The sequence below is a fragment of the Argopecten irradians genome, chromosome 7 (genome assembly GCF_041381155.1).
Source record: "Argopecten irradians isolate NY chromosome 7, Ai_NY, whole genome shotgun sequence".
Classification (NCBI taxonomy): Eukaryota; Metazoa; Mollusca; class Bivalvia; order Pectinida; family Pectinidae; genus Argopecten; species Argopecten irradians.
The window spans coordinates 42,015,364-42,037,371 of record NC_091140.1 but is presented as its reverse complement, the minus strand read 5'-3'; the positions used below and the strand labels follow the sequence as shown (position 1 = coordinate 42,037,371).

The 22,008-nt window shown below is 34.2% G+C and overlaps 1 protein-coding gene and 1 pseudogene across 7 annotated transcripts in view; one reads left to right on the top strand and one right to left on the bottom strand.

Moving 5' to 3' along the window:
* LOC138328484 (periostin-like) overlaps positions 1–13,639 on the top strand; it is a 52,650-nt pseudogene extending 39,011 nt beyond the window's left edge.
* Positions 13,640–15,949: 2,310 nt separating this feature from the next.
* Positions 15,950–22,008, bottom strand: part of LOC138328483 (protein nervous wreck-like) — an 83,237-nt gene continuing 77,178 nt past the window's right edge. For 4 of the 7 annotated variants that reach the window (XM_069275304.1, XM_069275303.1, XM_069275305.1 and 1 more), the window contains one exon: positions 15,950–20,645. In XM_069275304.1, coding sequence (XP_069131405.1) covers positions 20,430–20,645 — 216 coding nt within the window. In that variant the 3' untranslated portion in view covers positions 15,950–20,429. The remainder of the gene's footprint in view (positions 20,646–22,008) is intronic. The other 3 variants (XM_069275307.1, XM_069275306.1, XR_011209216.1) reach the window with 3 other exon arrangements.

The following is a 22,008-nucleotide window of genomic DNA, read 5'->3' as shown; positions in this document are numbered from 1 at the left end:
TTGACATGTCAAAACATATTACAGCATGCCCTCTACTTCTGGGAATTAATCGAGTTTGACTCCCCATGTGTGGCAGCTGCCAGGTACTGACCGCTGGTTGGTGGTTTTTCACCGGGTACTCCACCCATAAACTTGGTATATCCTTAAATGATCCTGACTGTTGATAGGACGTTAAACTAATAAAACCAAATCAAATCAAACGAATGATCACAGGTGCGTGAATATTTCCTGAGATAGAGGCCATTATTGCTTTAAGTAGGTAAGTTGTGTGATATTTACCCACCATTTGGGTTGTGAGCTCAGTGTCTACTTTCCAAGTATTGACCATCAGTTGGTAATTTTTCCCTGCTCAGGTTATGGCGATGCCGACAGAACCCTGACTTTAGTCAGTTTGACAAAGCCTAGAAATAGGTGGAGCCATGAAGGCGGTAAACCAGTGACTACCCTGGTACCTAACTTACTACAGGTTAAAGCTTTCTCCCACTACACAAACCTCATCTGTCCACATACAGGCAAGAATGTATTCAGGCCTAAACATTAAAATTAATCTGTAAAATCAGACGCTTTATTTGAACTAATCTAATCCAATTTCCCAATCTATATTCATTTTAAAGTGTTAAAACAGCGACATAAAGAAATAAGAGAATTATTATATCATCTGTTTCAAAGTGTTTTATAAGGTAAAGTAACTAAATAGGTAAAGTCGGGAAAAGTTAACGATCTAACACACTGCCTTTTCAATTCGAGGTCTATTAAAATAAAAATTAAAAACTTAAGGTGGGATTAAAAAAATTCAATTAAACAATGGGGGTAATTGTTTACTTGTAGTGTGAAATTTTCACCTGGTGTAAAAGATGTTTAATGATATTAAACTGTGGCAGGTAATACAGAGTTGCGATTGTAAGGTATGCTTGACTGGAAAGGTCGTAAGAGGGGTGAGGTGGAGCGGGGCCAAAAGTGAGTGCTCAGGAGTGGAACAAAAAAAAAGGAAATGGAAATACTATATTCAATCCTATAAGTGTTGATCCTTCTCCATTTTTGAGCCCACACAAATTCATATTTAAATCATCTTGCTCTAAATTAAGTATGTTTACAGTATTTTGTACTGGATCATATGCAGTACCTTCAAATATGGAAAACGATTTTCATTGCAGTATATTTACATTTTCACTGCAATCCTACTATGTAACCTTTCCAAAAACATTTGATGATCTATTTATTTTGATGTCATTAATTATCATTGGGACGCTGCTCGAAATATTTTTATTTTTTATTTTTAAACTTTCAGTTTGCTAATTACGGGAGGATAAAGTGCTTGCAGGCTTCTTTAAATTCGATCTTTGTCCATTTCGCATATATCTTCCCATAATTGCCAACTGATGTCCATTCGACATTATCCTTCCATAATTGCCAACTGATGTCCATTTGGCATTATCCTTCCATAATTGCCAACTGAATGTAGTTCAATGCTTAAATATGGTAATAGTTATCATAACTTTAGTTTGGGAATATATATCCAGGGTTGTATTACTTAATTGGTTAAATCAAATGACACATGTTTTTTTTTTTTTTGTTAAAAATGTAAAATGTCAAAATGAAATGTTTGGAAGGACATTTTGAGTTGGGTGTTCTCATGTTGCTTATACAAGGGGGGTAGTTGTGTTAGGGCAGGGTCATGTGTGAGGAAGAGATGCAGTCACGCAGACATAAAATATGCACCTAATGCTCGCCAAATTGTACAGTAAAAAATTGGAATGTTAAAAACGGAAGGAATTCCTTCACATGCTTAATTAAGTTTTGTAAGTAACTGAATTTGGATGAAATTGAAACAGAATCTAGGAGCATCATGGGGTGTAATGAAAGTGTTATATATCTGTCTTTGAAATAAGAGTTCCCATCACCATAAGAATGAGGAGATGGCTTAGTATAATCCCATTTCACTATGAGGTCCGTCTTTATAAAATGATCTTAATTAGTTCGAAGAATACAGTTAATTAAAAAGATCTCGTTACCTAATGTATCATGATTGTAAATCCTTATTCAATTGGGGAAAAAAAATGAAGAATAAAAAAAGAAAAAAAAACCCACCCTTCCCAACTACAGAAGATCCTTGGATAAGAATATATAAGAAATTAACATTATCAAACATAGACAACAGCCAAAATGTAGGAGATTGCCAGGTAAATTAAGCTAGAATAAAACATTTGGCCAAGGAATAACATGCATGATGCAATAATCCTTCAATTTGGATTAGTTAGTTTTACAGAGCTTAGTTAAAATGAAATTGGCCAAAAGACACAGGTGATAACCTTGGTTTATTACACCTCACTCCTGTATCAAAATTAAAAAATCTGAAAACAAACAAATTGCTTCAGTATTTTTTGTGTAACCATAATAACTTGCTTTAGTATGATAGCCTCTTGATAACTGATGTTATGTGTCCATGGTAACTGGCTTGTTTGTGTCGTATGAACCAGTACATATATTGTGTGTTTTCATGTAGAATGACCACCAGACCTAAGTTATCGATAAAGTTTTCTGATCAGAATTCTTATACTAGATTATCCCCCCTTTGAAACTTTGGCATGTTATTGACAATTTAGGCTCCGGTAACCAGTCCCGTTTTCATGGTAACATTTTTTTTGTGACCATTACATATATATAGTCATAGATATTATGCACCATATATTTTAAATATGTCTCTGGCATCTTGATTTTATGTTTTTATGCTAAAAGTTTTTTTGTGTCTATTGGTAACTAGCTTGGATATATCTATGGAAACAGTTTATATGTTTCCATGGTAACTCCTCGGACTTTAAAATGTGATAAAATTTCTGTGTTTTAACAGTGGCTCCACTTCAAAACCTGAAGCAAACCACGCTGGAGTTACTTCTGCAGAAGTTCCCTAAACTACTAACTAACACAGAGCTGGAAGGAAACTTACTGTACCAGGGAGCATTTACTGTGTTCGTCCCGATAGACAAGGCCTTCCAGAACCTTACTTACGATGATATGTAAGCTTAGTTCTATAATCATCTCATACAGTAGAAACATTTATAAATACAAATCACCATGACAAGATTTTAAAATATGAGTAATCAAAATTTATATCAGAAGCAATTACTTCTCAGGAGCAATTTACCAGAAATCTATTGTAATTTACTGTTCAGTAACTCTTATTGGTTGATATAGCAGATTCCTTGCATAAGTGTGCAACGTGATCTTTAATCGCTTTTACTGAATGTTATGAGATTTTGAATTGAATAAAATGTGAGCCATTGTAGGCAAAGATGAATTTCATTAAAAAAAAGATAATTTAGTTACTTTTATTTTATTTATTAGACAGCGTCTCCACCCCTGGACATACCACGCTCCTTCACTTCTACATTATCATGTCGTAACTGGACGATATAACTACACAAACTTTAAAAAACAACAGGAAATACCGACACTGTACTACGGGGAGAAGAAGCTCCGCATAAACAAGTATCCAAGTGGGGTAGGTCATAGGTAGCGTTGGGATGTAACAACTTTTCTGATTGGTTGATAGTGGGGGTAATGCAACAAACCTCGATCTGATTGGTTGTAAAACGAGTCAGATTTTAATTCAGCTACACTTATGATTTTTTGAGGTGGGGAGGTGAATGTAACAGCACCTCTGATTGGTTGTAGATGAAGACAGATTTTAATTTGTTGAAGTGTGTAGAAGAATGTAACAGCACCTCTGATTGGTTGTAGATGAAGACAGATTTTAATTTGTTGAAGTGGGTAGAAGAATGTAACAACACCTCTGATTGGTTGAACTGTGATGTCATAACATTTTGCCATGCAAAGGAAACAAGGTTATATCCAGAGTTTTAGAAACATTGTGACAAAACCTGCAATTTATTATTTTGCTATTTTCATAAATTTTACAAATATTTTCTTCTGATGAGAAACAGAATCTTCAATTTTTCTAAACTGATTCCAATTTGGTGTTTTCTAACAGGTATCTACAGTAAACTGTGCTCGGATTATGGTACCCAACCAGATGGCTAGCAACGGAATTGTCCATGTGATTGACAGGGTAGGAAAACTCACTTGTACATTCAATGTATATATACATAGTTAAACCTGTCTATAAAGACCACCCTAGGGACAGAGGAAATATGGTCTTTAAAGTCAGGTGGTCTTTATACACAGGTTGAAATGGGTCGTTAGGAATCCTAGAAAAGTGATCTTATTAAACTGGTATTCTATATATTAAGGTAGTGGTCTTTATACACAGGTTGAAATGGGTCGTTTGGAATCCTAGAAAAGTGATCTTATTAAACTGGTATTCTTTATACAGAGGTAGAGGTCTTTATACAGATCTTATTAAACTGGTATTCTTTATACAGAGGTAGAGGTCTTTATACACAGGTTGAAATGGGTCATTTGGAATCCTAGAAAAGTGATCTTATTAAACTGGTGTTCTTTATACAGAGGTAGAGGTCTTCATACACAGGTTGAAATGGGTCATTTGGAATCCTAGAAAAGTGATCAAATTATTAAACTGGTATTCTTTATACAGAGGTAGAGGTCTTTATACACAGGTTGAAATGGGTCGTTTGGAATCCTAGAAAAGTGATCAAATTATTAAACTGGTATTCTTTATACAGAGGTAGAGGTCTTTATACACAGGTTGAAATGGGTCGTTTGGAATCCTAGAAAAGTGATCTTATTAAACTGGTGTTCTTTATACAGAGGTGGTCACTAAGGTATCATTTACTATATATAGAAAAAAGACAAGTTATGCTCCATATAAACTGTGACTAACAGAATCTTACATGAGTATGTCAAGTGAAGAATAGGAATTCTCAACTTGGCGAGTGAAAGATATTGACTTGTCAACCCAAGGCTTGCATGTTGGAAACATTTCCAAAAAACCGTCATTATATTATAGAAATGTCGTAATGTGTCAAAATTAATGACGTTGCTCCATAAATGTTGCCTCATGTATTGATGACGTCATAGTGCATGTTAGCTGTGTTTCCCTTCCCCTGTAAAAAAAAGAGTTAACTTTTCCTGAGCAACTGCGGGATAACCGTTTCAAGTATGACAGAACAATTTATTAACATTTACAAGTTAATATACTGATTATATGTAATTGTTAAACCTTTACTGTGATGTTCTTCTACAGTTGATCCGCCCGCTAGACTTCAGAGGATCGATTGCTGATGTCATTCTCCGTGACCCACGATTGACCAAGTTTTCTCAGATGCTGTACAAAGCCAATATGATTGATACTCTACAAACATCCAAGCATTTTACTCTCTTCATTCCTGAGGATAAGGCGTTCAGACGTCTGTCTACAGATCTCAATAACAGGATAAAAAATGACAGAAAAGTCGCAACAAGTAATATATTTAGATTATTTTACCTTCAAGTATTAAGGATAATTATGTTGTTTTTTTTTTTTAAATCTTTATCTGAAGAAAAATAAGAATTACCAGTACTGCAAACCAATACATTTTTGTGGTGACGTAATTTTGTGTTTTACTCATTCACCCCTGAAGACACATTTAGACTATTCTAAATCAAAGACTAGACCAGTCCATTATGAAATTTCAGGGATGAATGCCCAACAAATTTTTCACAGTGATTTAATTCTCTGATATAGACTCATACATGTGGTTCTAAAGATATTTGTGATTTTTTTTTTTTTTTTTTTGCGATTCCTACTCACCAGCAATATGTGCAAAATTTAATCTCACCAGAAAATAAATTGTCTAAACTATGTGTTTTAGACCAAAAAAACTGTTTTCTAACAGCGTTTTATTTGTGCTGCTAAAAGGTTGAATTCAATCCTAATCTATCAGTTTAAAAACAATTAAACTACAACTCATTTCTGTACAATCATTTCTGTACAATCATAAGTTTCCTCTACAAAAAAAAAAAAAAAAAAAAATTATCATGCAACTCATTGGTAAATGGTTAGTTCCATTTACCAGGTACTAGTGGTTTTTTAGGTCACCTGTCCATAGGTCATGGTGACCTAATGCGATAGTCTTTTGTCCGTCTTTGTGCGTCGTGTGACGTTCATAAAATTTCTTATGAACGCAATAACTTGAGTAAATATGCATTGAGCTTAATGAAACTTTATTTGTATAGACAATCATTGGAAAGATCTCGGACAAGTTCGAAAATCAGCTTTATTCGACAGTAATTTATGGAGTTGTTGCCCGTTGAACTGATAATTATTACAGGACCTTGTGAACACGATAACTTAAGTAAATATAAATTGAGCTTAATCAAACTTTGTCTGTAGGCTAAGATTTGAAGTTTGCTCCTATTTCGTGAACAAAAGACATCCGTTGGCTAGTAAATGACATAACTATTATATATGAAATATCAGGTGACTATTAAGGCCCATGGGCCTCTTGTCTCTGGGTACTTTGGCTGTTCTCCACTAACATATCTTGCACATCTAAGAAAACCAACCCAAACCTTGTCAATTTATTACCAACATGTGTTGTCCTTCTCTGTTGCAGCTATTTCTAAGTACCACATAGTAAAGGATACCTATTGTGCTGCGTCCACAGTACTCTCTGCCCAATTAATGACTGTGGAGGGAGGCTTTCTCGCCTTTGTATGTAAATTTAACGGTAACTACATCAACGACGCTAAACTTATAGAGGAGGATGATCGTCAACGACAAACGGAGTTATCCATATCATTAACAAAGTTCTTCTTCCAAATACAGTAGGATATCTAGTCTGTCACCCAAAATGAGGTGTAGAGTCATCAGCAATTATAAATTCATGATTTTTAGTTTTAGAAACTTAGAGTCATCAGGCAAAGGGAAAATCTAATATCCACTTTTATTTTTAGCTCGCCTATTCGAAGAATAGGGGGAACTGATGTTGTCACCCCGGCGTCGGCGTCAGCGTTGGCGTCCTATTTCACGTTAAAGTTTTTGAGCAAGTTTCTGTTTCGTCAATTGTTTAAGCTCCAACTTCTTCTGAATAGGCGAGCTTTGCTGTTCTCCAACAGCTCTTGTGTTCTAAACTTTTCATGTGTTGGTTTCAAACAAGTTTTTCATTAATGTACAAGAGGCCATGACCTTGTGCATGTATTATACAAGAGGTTATGGCCTTTTTGACTGTACAAGAGTTCATGACCTTGTTGATTTGCTGTACAAGAGGCCATGACCTTGTTAATTTGCTGTTCAGGAAGTCGTGACTTTGTGTTTGTACAGGTCAGGGTCATGACCTATGTCTGACCTGTAGAGGTCATGATTGACATTCTGACATTATTTTTGTTTTCAGTAAAAGATATCCTACATGTAGCCCATGAGTTAGACCTGACACGCCTGACTGAACTTGTCCATCGGGCGGGCTTGGCTGACTGGATCCAGAGTAGACAGGAATATACCTGGTTTGCTCCAAGTGATGCAGCATTCGAAGGTGAGAATCTAGAAACCCATTGAACTACTATTTGAATTTTAAGATTAACATAGAAAAATAAGACATTTTAGTTTGAATCTATGTCATTGACAATAGGAAATGGTCACAAGGTTGGGGCAGTGTTTCTCCATGTACTCCGGCTTTCCTTAACCACTTGACCCTTGACCTATCATTGTTTCAGCTCTGTCTCCTATCTACAAAGAGGCTTTACAAGAACAGCCAGGGCTAGTAGAACAGATGATTAAGTACCACACTTTGGAGGGTAGAATGAAGACAGACTCTTTGGTCGGGGAACAGACACTGAGAACGGGTATAGACGCTAGGCTCAAGGTCGGCGTTTATCATAATGTAAGTACAGTCAAGGTCGGCGTTTATCATAATGTAAGTACGGTCAAGGTCGGCGTTTATCATAATGTAAGTACGGTCAGGGTCAAGGTCGGCGTTTATCATAATGTAAGTACGGTCAAGGTCAGCGTTTATCATAATGTAAGTACGGTCAAGGTCGGCGTTTATCATAATGTAAGCCAGGTTAAGGTCATTATATGCAATAATGGAAGCTTTTAGTTTGATGTATCAATATGAATACATAATCTAACCCAAAATAAATTGTTAGGGTATGATAAGGGTCAAGGTTAAAGTTCATTACAAGATATATCAAGGTCAATATGAAATTCCACTTTGGAAATAAAAGCGGAGTTCAAGGTCAAATGTATCACCAAAGAAAACAGAAGTCCAATGTGGTTATCGATATAATTGTATCAAAATGTGCATTAAGGTGAAGGTCAAAACTATAGCAGTGTAATGCTAAAGTCAAGAAAATCAATACATGACCAGAAAAATTGGAAAATGTCAAAATTGAATGAATCTATTGTTTTCAATTTGTTCTCATTTAATATTTAAAAAAAAAAACAGTATACAGTAAACCAGCAGATTTTTGCCTGCGATAAATTTTCTCACATTTCACGGGAAAGTAAAAATCGTAAAAATTAATTTTTGTGATAAAAAGTTTACCACAGTAAGGTAGAACCTTATGACTCTAAATCATGAAATTAAATCACCATCAAAAATTAGTAAGGCATTAAAACGTGGAATAATGTCGCCATGAAAATAAGTTGGTTTACTCAATAACTTGTACGTTTAATTTATTCATACATATGTTTGTTTTTTTCCTGTAGGGCATAACGATAGATAGTGCCCATATCATTGACGGTGATAAACAGAGCTCTAATGGACTAATACACATCATAGACAAAGTTCTCATTCCACCAGAACTTAACCTCATGGATCTCATCCAGTCAGACCCCGAACTCGAGTAAGTACTCTTTGACATATCTTGATATTTACCCAGAAATCAACCTCATGGATCTCATTGAGTCCGACCCCGAACTGGAATAAAGTATTTTGTGTCAATATGTGATATTCTACAAAAATCAATCTTATGGATCTGATAAATTCCGACCCCGAACCTGATGTAAAATCAGTCAAACTTATCTATAAAGGCCATTATTTTGCATTTATAGATTTTAAATTCACTAAAGTACCGGTGTCACATAAAAAAATAGTCCCCCATAGGGCACACATCCTAGGGGATACAAATCCCACACGACACCGAACATCAGTAATGCGATTGCTTACTTATCAATTCTCTATAACAATTGCTATTCTATTTATTGTTTCAGGGTGTTTGCAAATGCTATTAAGAAAGCAGGTCTGGAGGATCTGTTCCTACCGAAGCCAGGAAAACAACTGACTGTGATCGCCCCGACAACAGACGGGTTTTATAGGATGCCGTCATATACCAGGGAGGATTATATGAGAGACAAGGAAAAGTTAAAGAGGGTGTGTGTAAAATCAAAATACTGGAAATGTACTTATTTTAGCGATTAGTTTAATTATAGCACTTTGAAGAGCCAGATTTGATTCATGTACAGGGCTAAATTTTGAATAAATTGTATTTTAATTCTCCCAAAAATATGCAATTATTAAACCAAAGAAATTTCACTGAAAGGTTATCCATATACATTTAAATGATAGATCTTTGGAATTATTCAAATATTCTATCAATAAGCGTAAATTTGTTTTGATTGATGATATGGCAAATTTTGATTTTCAATTTTTACATTTATTTGGCCTACAAAGATGGGTGTAGGTAGTTTGCATACTTCAGTTATAGTAACAAATTACTGAAATAACTTTTTTGCCATATTGATTTGTAAACCTCTGTACTAATTCCATTGACAGCTGATTGCCAGACATGTAATTGACCGTGTTGTAGTGTCTAGTGGTCTAGACATGTCTACATCATATACTTTGATGTCACGACAACTCGAGCCAGTTTCATTTAAGTTGGAACCTTCTGGTACATTGTGGATCAACAAGTACGCCAAAGTGGAGGCAAGGGACCATCTCGCCCTTAACGGGGTCATCTTCAAGACGGACAGAGTCCTACATTGTCTATGTAAGGAGATCACGTAGAATGACCCTTTGAGAGATCCATCTTACCCGTAACCGGGTCATCTTCAGGACTGACCAACATCTTTATTCTCTATGTAAGGAAATCATGTGAGGAGTGACCATTTGAAAATTCAACTTTATATGATATTTTGACAATTTTGGCCAGTATCTGCGAAAGCCAGTTTGTTGGTCAAGATCAACTTGTTTCTATTTTTCGAGATATCCAAAGGATGACGTCGGATTTTATCATTGTGCTACATCTATATGAGTAAAAAAGATAAAAATCTGAAATGACGGTGCAACACTGCTAGAGTAATATTATATATCATTGTTCAACATCTACTGATTTGTAGAAGTTTGTGATGATCATTTCCAATTGTTGACATCAGTTTTGTTATCATTTAACTGACTTGAGAAAAATGTTAACAAAAGACAGACAGCTGAGTAGACTCAGCATCACTGCCTGTTTATTTAACTGATAGCTGATCAGCATCTGAAATTTTCTAGGAATTAATGGATGAAGATTTCTAAAGATGACACAAAGTTTCAACATTGTATTTATTGACAGTGCTTCACTTCGAGTGAAAAATGCCTTGCTATCAACTACTACATTGGCTTTTAAAGCTATACCGATCACCTGTGTATATATACTGAATATATACTGAATATATACTCAATTTTGTGTGACTGTCAACCAAAGATATCTGGAATGTGTTTCATCATACCAAAATGGATACTGTATTTGCCGTAATTAGCACCCTTCCCCCTATTAGCGCCCCTCCGCTCTAGATATTCTGGAACAGTTGACATTATATAATTGCCCCATCCCATGGATTAACAATTTGGTTTTGTGACTGTCTGATATTTATAATATCGACATTTATAATAATATTGTTCTCTTTTTTAGAGGTTTTTCGTCCACATGTATTTTCTTTACCAAATAAGCGCCCCTTTTTTTTAATCTTTTTAGCACCCTGGGCGCTAATTATGTCAAACATGGTAACTACATATAATCATACAGAGTATGTTTATGTTTTCTTTGTTGAATGTGTGTCATTTGTCTGTGGTGATAAGTTACTGGTCGAGTGAATTACAACTGAAGTACTGTATACATATTTAACTTTGCAGCAGAACATTTTACGATTTTCTTTCAATATACTTATTGGCTGGTAGAAATATTGCACATTGTCAATTGTCACAGTAATATGCTACACAGGCTATCATATTTGTCAATCTTTACATTACAATGGTGAAGATATCGTATTTAAGTTTTGTTTTATTTTTATAAGAAATATAGCGAAATTAAATCCCCCACAAATAAAAGTAATTACAATCATGAGGCACATCTTCACAATGCTTAACTACAGTGTACATTATGTGTACGTAACTAAAATAATGTTAATTGAAAATATTGCGTATTTGCGACAACTGTTACTGACATCTTGCAAGTTAGACATTTTCCATAGAATCTCAAGGCAGATAACTCTCTCACAAGGGAGATAAATGTCTCTTATCATCTTACATGGGAGATAACTGGTGTTTCACAGGGTAGATAACTCTAAAACTCAATAAAACATACCAAAAGGGAGATAACTGTTTTGTTTCTCACACAAAATATACATTTGTCTTATCTCAAACTGTACAATGTTTTGCACAGGGTAGATAACTGTAGAACATATCAAAAGGGAGATAACTTCAACTGAAATTTCACAAGATCCTAAAATTTTGTTTCTTCTCTTGCTTTATATCAATATGTGTTCTTTAGGTGAAGGTTAAGATCCCACAAGGACTTGTTAGCTGTATTCGTTGTCATTTCTCAAGACGAATGTTTACACAAACGTATATATCTAAACAGGAATTAGTTTCAAATGTAGGCGCTCTCAACCCTTGCTGACTCATAAGATCACCAAGAAATTTTCATTTTATATCTTTACTATTTTGTGGGACAGTGAGAGTGGAAGAATATTTTAAAAATCATGAGGCACATCTTCACAATACTTAATCATGAAGTTCAATTTTGCAAAAATTTTCATTTTAAACATTTGTAGTGAAATTTCATTTTAGATTTTAGAAATCCATTATTTCATAGCAGCACCAAAGGGAGGTAACAACATCAGCAATGAGAGCAGTAGATGTTGTCTCAATATCAGGGACCATTGTTGATATACAATGCATATATGGCCAGTAAATTTAGGAATATATAGGGGGTACAAGGGGACAGCCTACTTGCATATTTGTCCTAAAGGGACCAATTCACTTAATACTTGATAATGTTTCTGCGGGACTATTGTTTCTATTGGTGATGAAATGACATCAAAAGATGATATGCCATGGTAACATCATTTCATGAGGAAGATTACATAGAGTAAGTTTCCATCACCACTGGAGATACTCAAGTCCTGCTAAAACTTTATTTGGTATCACATGGTATGTGAATTAGTTCCATTAGCGCCCCTCCTCCTATAAGCATCCTTCTTCTCTTCTAAAGGAATTGAAATTATAACTGTCCCCATGCCAGGGATGTTTTCCAACTGTGTGACACTTTTAAGATGTGAATCATTACGTGATAATGCATGTCATAAAAAAGAAGGCATACTGGGGGTATCAATTTTACTGTAACATTGATTAATGAGCACAGAGATTTGATATATAGATGACTCTTTTTAGAGCTAGAGTTTAGATTTTATGACAACATTTTAGTTCTCTCATCAGCGCCCCTTCTAAATTGGTTGCCATTTTTTAAGCACCCTGGGCGCTAATTACTGCAAATACTGCATGTGATGATCTTCAATTTTTTTTCCTTTTTTGATATAGTTTAATATTAAAATGGCAGCTTGATGGTACATCAACAATTTTCATTTGAATATTTTCTCAGGACCATTAGACAATTAGACAATGATGTTGCATGAATTCCATAAAGATAAATTGACATTATGATTGTGATCTTTGAGATGCAAAAAATCTTGAGTTGCTCTTTTAAAATTATAACTAGAGACATTATTATCTAATGATTTAGCAGTATAAATGTGAAGGTGATCCGAGATCATTGTCAGAAAATGTAATACATTTGCTATAGGCAATATTACAGGTATTTTGTACATGTATATGGGGGCCCTGTATGTCTGAGCATTTTGCTATATATGAGGGCATGTATAAATAGGCAGTGCAACAGATGTGTCGGCATGTTGTCATTATGTGAAATTAGTCTCCATCTTATAATGTCACTTCATGTCATTTTTGTATATAATATAAATACACACCCTGCTGCAACTTAAATTCATACATCATTTTTTTTTTTTTTTTTTTTTTGTTGACACCGATCACTAAGGTATTAACAATTTAACTCCTAAAACATTTACCATATCCAACGTGACAACAGTAATTTGCTCCATTTCCATTTTAGATGTTCTCAAAATAAACAATTTATAAGCTTCGGACAAAAATACAATAACCTTTACATCCATATCACTTCTGATATTCATGATTCACTAACTTCATCAGCTTACCGAGTTGAATATGGTATATGTGATTTATTGAATAATCAGGTTTACAAGCCTTGAACATGTACCTTTGTGCCTTTTTGCATATCGTCATTGATTCCATGATAACATCTGTATCAGTATAAAAGTTGTACAGTCTGCTGTCTTTAATGTGTATTGATTGCCTACTATGATACTGTCCTGTTTTAAATAAAACCTATTTAGCACGTACATGTACATGCGATGTGAAATCAAAATTACACTCAATCTTACCTACGATTCTTGGTTGTTGTTTTTATTAGCTCACCTGGTCCGAAGGACCAAGGTGAGCTTATGTGATACTGCAGCGTCCGTCAACAATCGACTTCTTCTCCATAACTACTGGTCATAATTTAATAAAATTTGACTGGTAGCATTCTTATGGCGTACTGACTGAAAATTGTACAAATGGTCGGGCTGATCCCCTGGTGGCCTGAGAGGTGGGGTCAAAGGGGGTCAATTAGACTATTTCCATATATACGACTTCTTCTCTGAAAATAAGCATGGGATAGCACTCATAAAACAAAGAATTCTATGTAAATCCAAATATCAAGATGCCAAGGGTATATGTTTTAAAAATATGGGTAAAGTTGAATAAATCAGCATATCAGGAAAACAATCTTTATGTTATTGTTATGAAGTGTGAAAGAAGTAAGTTTAAATCTCGTAAGCAAAGCTTTATGACGGACCAGACAACACCGTATTTTTGACTTGCATATAAAAATTGCATCTTAATAGTTATCTCCCCTTTTTAAATTTGACGTTTTGTTGTATTTTTATTATCATTGAGAGTGCTTTCAAAAGTACACCTTTAGTAATTTGTAATGTTAATAAATTCAATACCATTTTAGAAATACTTATACAAAAATGTAATAAATTTTTGGGTGAAAGTACAATTTATTAAAAATTTAGGCCTGTACATGAATCAAATCTGGCTCTTCAAAGTGCTATAATTAAACTAATCCCTAAAATAAGTACATTTCCAGTACTGTAAGTATTTATGTAGCTTTATATCATTACCCATTACCCAAAGATGGCAAAAGTATAAATCATTATACCAGAGTGAATATTTGTAGTTACCTCCCCTTTTTCAAATATGACTTCATATGCAAATTACATTGCACCAAATAATTGATATTGCCAAAATATTATAACTCAAATCCAAACTTTGCAGGGTTGTGGTAGGGTGGGACACCTCATGATAGCCTTGCTCTTTTTTATTTATTTGCTTATTTTTATCTTGTCATTACAGATAGAGCAAATGTGAATTAGATTTTTCAACACATGTGTTCGACATATTTGAAATGTTACATATAGCACCCTTGTGACTCAGATCCCCTGAATAGTGTAACATACTTAACCAATCCACCATTCAATTTACATACAAAACTTGAACCCACCAGAGTGCAATGGAAAAACTGCCATAAAACTAATGACAGTATCTATTATACCAAGCAAGTAGATTTACCTGCCCATTTTAACTACTGTCACTTGCTGCTGGAGTAAAGTACTTATCAAAACATTTCCACTTCAAGTAGTGGTAATAACTCATTTGCATATTGAGAGAAATTATGAAAGTTACCAGTAGTCAAGGTTTTTAACAGGGGAGATAACTCTTGACACATATTTCTTGTATCCTTGTGAAGCTCTTGACACATATTTCTTGTATCCTTGTGAACCATTCATCTAATAGACATCAGTATAATTCAGACTACAGAGCTATGTGGTGTCACAAATAAACAACAAGACGGAAGTTAATACCTTAAAGACGGCCTTCAAATAGATTTTGGAATATTGTTATACATGTACAACCTTAATGGATTAGATCCTGTTATTGATAAACAGTCAACAAGCCCCAGAATCATTGGATTATGCTTCATGTCAGGTCACAAAAGGTCTGAAAAGATAGTGCTTTGTGGTCCAAATATTATTGAAATGGGAAAGTTGGTGTTACTCTATAGTTAGTGAGGATCTGAAACTCCAAATTCATCCTGCTTGGTTCACAAGCTCTGAATTTAGTACAAACTCTACTTTAGTTATTAATTTGGGTCTGTCCGTCTGTCTGTATCTATTGGTTTCCGTGCAATAACTGCCACAAATCTTCAACAATTTTTTTGTAACTTGGTCACATGGTTAAATGTGCTATGGGCTTGAAAGAGTTCACTCAGGAAATGTAATATGCACAACTGAGGTCCAAGGGGAACCTATAATTAGGAAATTTGAGAAAGATCCTTTCATTCTGAGAAATAGTGAAAACAAACTTTAACTACCAAAATCCAAGATGGCAGCCGGTTGACCAATTGGTCCCAAAATGCAATTTGCAGAACAGCGTTCCTAGGGAAACTTGCATAAGAAATTTGAAAAGAATTGTTAACGGATGGACGGACCACAGACAAAAAACTATTGATCAGATGGTGGGCTAAAAAAAACAAAAAAAAACCAGGTGAGCGATACAGGCCCTCTTGACCTCTTGTTCTGCTACCATTCGACCTTATAAGATACAGAGAGGAGGTCACATAGGGTTACCTATAGAAATGACAAACTCGGATGTTATCTTCTGAATATCACATTTTATTTCATTACAGTGACACAAGTTTTATACATTATTACACATGACCTTTGACCTCCATAGGTGTCAGCTAATTGGTCAGATGTCTGTGCTGCTAGGAATGCTACATTGGATACACTGTCGAGTGTGCAGGCTTGTATCTAACAAACGAAAAATTTAATTTCATCGGAACAAACACCAAAATAATTGTAAGATAATAGAATTGTACACAAACAACTTCAATGTAATGCTTTGTTGTTCATGTATTGTCTTAATTGTCACTACCATACATACAATTTTTACTCAATAGAATTAATCATATATTTGGAAACTTTTGAAACATTGTCAAATATAATATTGTTATCTTTTCTCAAGAAAAGTATGGAAGAAAACTGCAAACTCTTTTACATATTTTACCGATTTGAGGAAATAGAAGCGGTAATTGTTTTCTACAAGTTGTGACATGAACAAAAGATTGTAACTGAAGTTGGACACATTTTTACAAAACATTCTGACATGAAAAAAGACTGATAGATACACTTTTACAACACGTTTCCATGACAACATTTAATGTGTAAAAAGTTTTACAGGTTCTAGGATGATCTTTCAAGGTCACCTTGACAATATACCTGAGTGGACCCTACTGGTCAGTGATAAATACCGTGCATAGCTGACCAGTCTAAGACACGAGGACGACCTAGGTGAGAGGAGGGTGAGTCACTGTTTCTACCAGAGATTTCGTTTCCATGGAGATATATCGTAACAAACACAGAGACGACAACACTAAAAGATTATCTGTCAAATAAAAAGCACCAAACAGAAAGTCATGATAAATTAAATACATTTGGCACATACACAGGTGAATCTGGGTAAGAAATTAAAGAATGGCCATCCATTAGGATCCCTGTAAATATTGCTCTGGTAATGTCAGATTGTGACTTAAATTTTGAACATTTGTGAATAATTAGTAAAAGTTTAAAGCTCAGATGATGTCCATTTTTGTGGAAAGTTGGACCATCCAAAAGGATTTCATCAATCATATAGCTCCAGTATTGTGTAACAGGAGAAGAGGGAAATATAACGGCCAGACCAGACTCGAAACCAGGACCTTCTAACACAAGCCGGATGCTCTACTGAGCTACCTGTGGTCACTGATGATCAATCTAGTCCAATTCTGTTAAAATTGTATTGAACACCCAAAAAGGATTTAGTAAATCATATCGCCCAAAATAGCATCAGATCATTAGCATTATACCATACGTAAATATGGCTTCAATATAATGTCAGATATTATATAAAACATTATAATATCCCAAAATATCCTTAATATCTTAATTAAATTATGATCAGATCTTGCGTAAATAAACAACAGATCATATTTTGGACCATCCTAAAGGAAGTAATATAAATGTTCATGTTACATTGCTCAATAATTTGAAGATAATTAAAATTTTAATTGATGCATCATCCTTGGTCCAAGGAGGCACTTATAACAACAAAGATTGGAAATATACCGGTAAATGAAATTCGATGAAAATCAAACTCCAAAACATCTCTTGAGTTTTCTTATCTTAAAGACCACAACTCTATAGGAATAATTTTATTAGAAGGGAGATAATTCCTTTAAAGATGCTACACCGCCGACAAATGGTATTTTTTCACTATAAAAACAGGAGCAGACGATTTAGTAATTTTCTTCAGTTACAGAAGTTACGTACTGTACACCAATACCAACATTGAAAAGTTTGAGCTTCTAATTTTATTTCAAGTTAAAAATATGAAAAATAATTAATTGCATCCCGAAAAAATTCCGTGGCACTATATCCTATAAGGAATGAAGTACTGATTGCTCATGCACCGAAGACAAAACAAATTATTTTGTATTATTTTTTGTGTTAATTAGACGTATATATACACGATAAAACACCAATCATTGTTCAAATAATGAATATCATTTATGCTCTGTCGGCGGTGGAGCATCTTTAAAGTTTACATTAATATTACTTGAATAATAACTTCACATTTTCATGTACGAGGGGAAGCAACTCTTACTTGATTGCAAAGATTCCAAACTGCAATACATCGACACCTCATTTGATAAAATTCTTTACCATAACAATCTTTTAAAACATAGTGTTTCTCCAATACATGTATATCTCTAATATATTTCCAACAAACAATATCTCTTCAAATAAAACCGATTCACTGCGTGATTGTTGGTACACATTTGGAATGACTGATGTACATAATATATTAAAACTATGTCAACTATATTTACATTAAAAATCACATGTACACTCTTTTACTACAATTCTACAAATCACTACATTACTGTTTAAATATTAAATATTGCATAATACAGTGCATAAGGAATATTACACAAATTCTCAGAGAATAAAAATTTCCCGCAACTCTATAATTTTGTTCAGACAACAGTGTAAAGAGTTATGAATGCCACCTGGCACTGCTAGACATACTGAAGAAGTTTATGTAACATGTCTGTTTGGCTAAAAACGTCAATATCGAGATCCCAAAACGATATAGGTGAAGTTCAATTCATCATGGATTAGTCCAATCTTCCATTGATAGCGAAGTCACATTTTGAAATGATTTTTGTGATGTCACAATCACTACAAGGTGGAACTAATTAGTGGTTAATTATACTTCACCTGCATTGCTTGTATATATATCGAAAATAACATTTGTTTTACCCCTATAAACCAGAGTTATCTGCCTTTGGGAGCAGGTATCAATGAAATTATTACATAATGTGCCATACTTTTTTATGAGAAATAATGACGTTATTCCATAAACCAACGCCATAAATTCAGACACAATTAAAACCTGATGCTTACTTACTGTAGCCAATACCTCTGAATTTTCATAGTCAGCAATCTGTATCATTTACAGATAAAACTGAATAATTACATTAATAACAACAGAACAGGTAAAATACATAAATATGAGAAGAGCACTTTTATAATGTCCAGATCTAAAATACCAAAAGATAAAATATTTCTACTTCAGATCCTTTGTACAGCCACAAAAACATGTAAAATAATTATAATTAACCTCATTAAGTTTACAGATTCAATCACCTTCAAAATAAATGAAAACCAGATCAACTTTTAAATGCTAAATTTTTAACACATAAATACTATTATAGTATAGTGTTTTTTTTTGCGATTTTGCAGGATATTGCTATGGACTCAATGATCCATAAAATATTTAGAAATACATTTATATGAAATTTATTTACGGGTACCGTTATAGTCGTATCATATTTTAAAAACCGTTACAATTGTAATTTCTTGTTTTTAGTCACAATTATTAAAAAGTTGACAGGTGAAAATAATTAATTAAACATTTTACGTTATGTCTGCATATGTACATGTACAGGAAAATCAGTCCTATTCACTTGAAGTGAATAAACAAAATAATTCTTTAACTTAATACATGTATTACACATGCTCCTGGGAGATTAGAGGAGCTATTTAAATGGGAAATCGAACACATGGATGAACTTACACTATACATGTATAATACAAATGCCCCCGGTATACTGACTAGAGTTGTATGACCTTTGACACATCTGACCCTTGACCCCTCGGCTATAGAGGATTGTTTTATTAGGATTTCATTAAAAGACATCTGGGAAAATCTTAATGTATTCATTTAATGAATTCACTAAGTAATTTTTGTGGAATGTCCAATATACTTGAGTTAAATAAAATCCATTTATATATTTCATATTCATTGCCTAATCATCTATAAAAGGCTTTGCATTGCATCAGCTTTCCTACTGAGTTTCAATTCTGTTTTACCAAAACATATTTTCTGTCTTTCTTTCTGACCTTGAAAGTGACAAAGTAATTTGATTTTTGCCAAACTTTATACAACCTCAAATAAAACTTTAACAATTACATTAAATACTGTACAAGTATGTACATTGAATCCAAGGGATCCAAAGTTCAATTTAGCCTAACATTCTACACTAACTATGAACTCTGACCCCGAATATCACATGTCATGTTGCTACATTTACTTAATAAATAACAAATTACAGTATTTCACCAACAACTCCGCGTTATGAACACAATTAAATGCACAGAAACATCCAGTGGATTCTGGTCCAGTTTAAAGGGCAGGGTCCAGGTCAAGTGTATACGATAAGGGCATGGCCCTGGTCCGAGGTCTGAGCTCTGGTCCGAGGGCATGGCCCTTGTCCAAGGTCTGGGCTCCAGTCCTAGAACATGGCCCTGGTCCGAGGGCTGGGCTCCGGTCTGAGGGCTGGGCCCCGATACTGTCCACATCACAGATCCATTGCCATGATTTACAAAACCGCTAGGACCAGGCCCTGGTACAATGTTTGCTAGTTAAAGTCCCTGCAGCAGGGCCCTCGTCAAGTGTATGTTAATAATGTCCCCACGGCAGGGCCCTGGTTAAATGTTCACTAAGTCCCCTGAGTGGGGCACTTCAAGGTCATACCATCGATACCTCCCCTTCATCATCGTCATAGTCCATGTAGGCCATGTTTCCACGAATTTGATGCGAGACACACACCTGTGCTGGGACGCGGCCACTAACACGTGAAGACACAATACCTGTGGTGTGCGGTGAGCCGTGACCGCCACTCGGGTGCGTAAAGTGACTATTGTGACGACCTTGACTCTTGTTCAGTCTAACACGTCTATAATACTGTAACAAAGAAAATAATTCATTAATACACAATTTATGTGTTTGTGACCAATACATCTTAAAATCTAATAACTTAAATATAACTATCACTGAATTGCAATCAAAACCAGAAATTAGTAGGACTTAACATATTCGGCCAAATAAGCAACCCTTCCTTTTTGAGACCCCAATTTTACTGACCTTGAATTAAATGCAGACTAATAATTTGAAAATCTTAGATTTCTTAATTCGATTTCTTTTTGCAAATTGATTTATAGCTTACTTGGTGCAATACTTTTATGAAAAGTGAGTCCAAATTTGGTTCTTTTATGAGCCTCCCTAATTTTTTCTCAATTCTTAAATGCCCTGGGTGCTTATTTGTTCAAATACGGTAATTAAGATACATACCAGTTACAGAAAGAACAAGATGATGTACGAGTATTTAAGATGAATTTTGAGGTCAGAAGTCAGAATATACACAATCTGTTCGATATTACATAAAGAAATGATCTCATTGAAAACCTTCTCCTCAAATATTCTTTGAAAATTTGATTTTGAATGAAAAGTTCTCAACAAAGATTTGAAAGTACTGTACTGCAGTAGCTACAGCTTGTCTAGAAGATGGCAAAAGATTCAATAGAAATGGCAGAAAACAATGGTTTTATTTGACAAGATATGATGCATGCAGAGTTCATACAATGAGAAACAAAATAGTACTTGTGACATGAAAACAAATGTTTACTTATCAAATCAAAGTACAATATTGTAATATTTTCATTGAAATTCCTTGTGAGAAACAGAAACAACAGAAACCCAGCATGCAAGGAAATTAACTTGTGATGGATTTTAATTGGGACATTCTAATATCTTATTTGAATTTTTTAAATTTTCTATTTCTGATGCAAGCAAAACAAACATCTGCAAATAAAATTAGCAATGGGAATTTTGTGACATGTGACTTTTATGAAAAAATAAATTTAATAAATTAAATTCATTTGTTTATTTGAAAAAAAAATCAATTCCATCTTTATTTTTCAATATAAATAGTTGATGAAGTAAAACAGAACATCAGAGTTTAATCATCTGTCTAACTGAAAGCCATACAAGGGAGATCATCCATATTTTTTGATTGAATTAATTCCTCTTCTATTTTTTCAGCATTTCTTTTTAACTTCAGACATTTTTCTTTTAAATTCTGTTTTATTCCTCACACATGAAAAGAACCTTCTCATGAATTTCAGTAATATTTGAATTCTACATAATCATACTTCATCTGGAAAAGAGTAAACAAAAATCCTTTTAAAAAGGGGAGATAATCATGCAAAGGGAGATAATACATTTCATTCTTCAAACAAATGTAATAGTTTCAGCCAGTTGCACATCT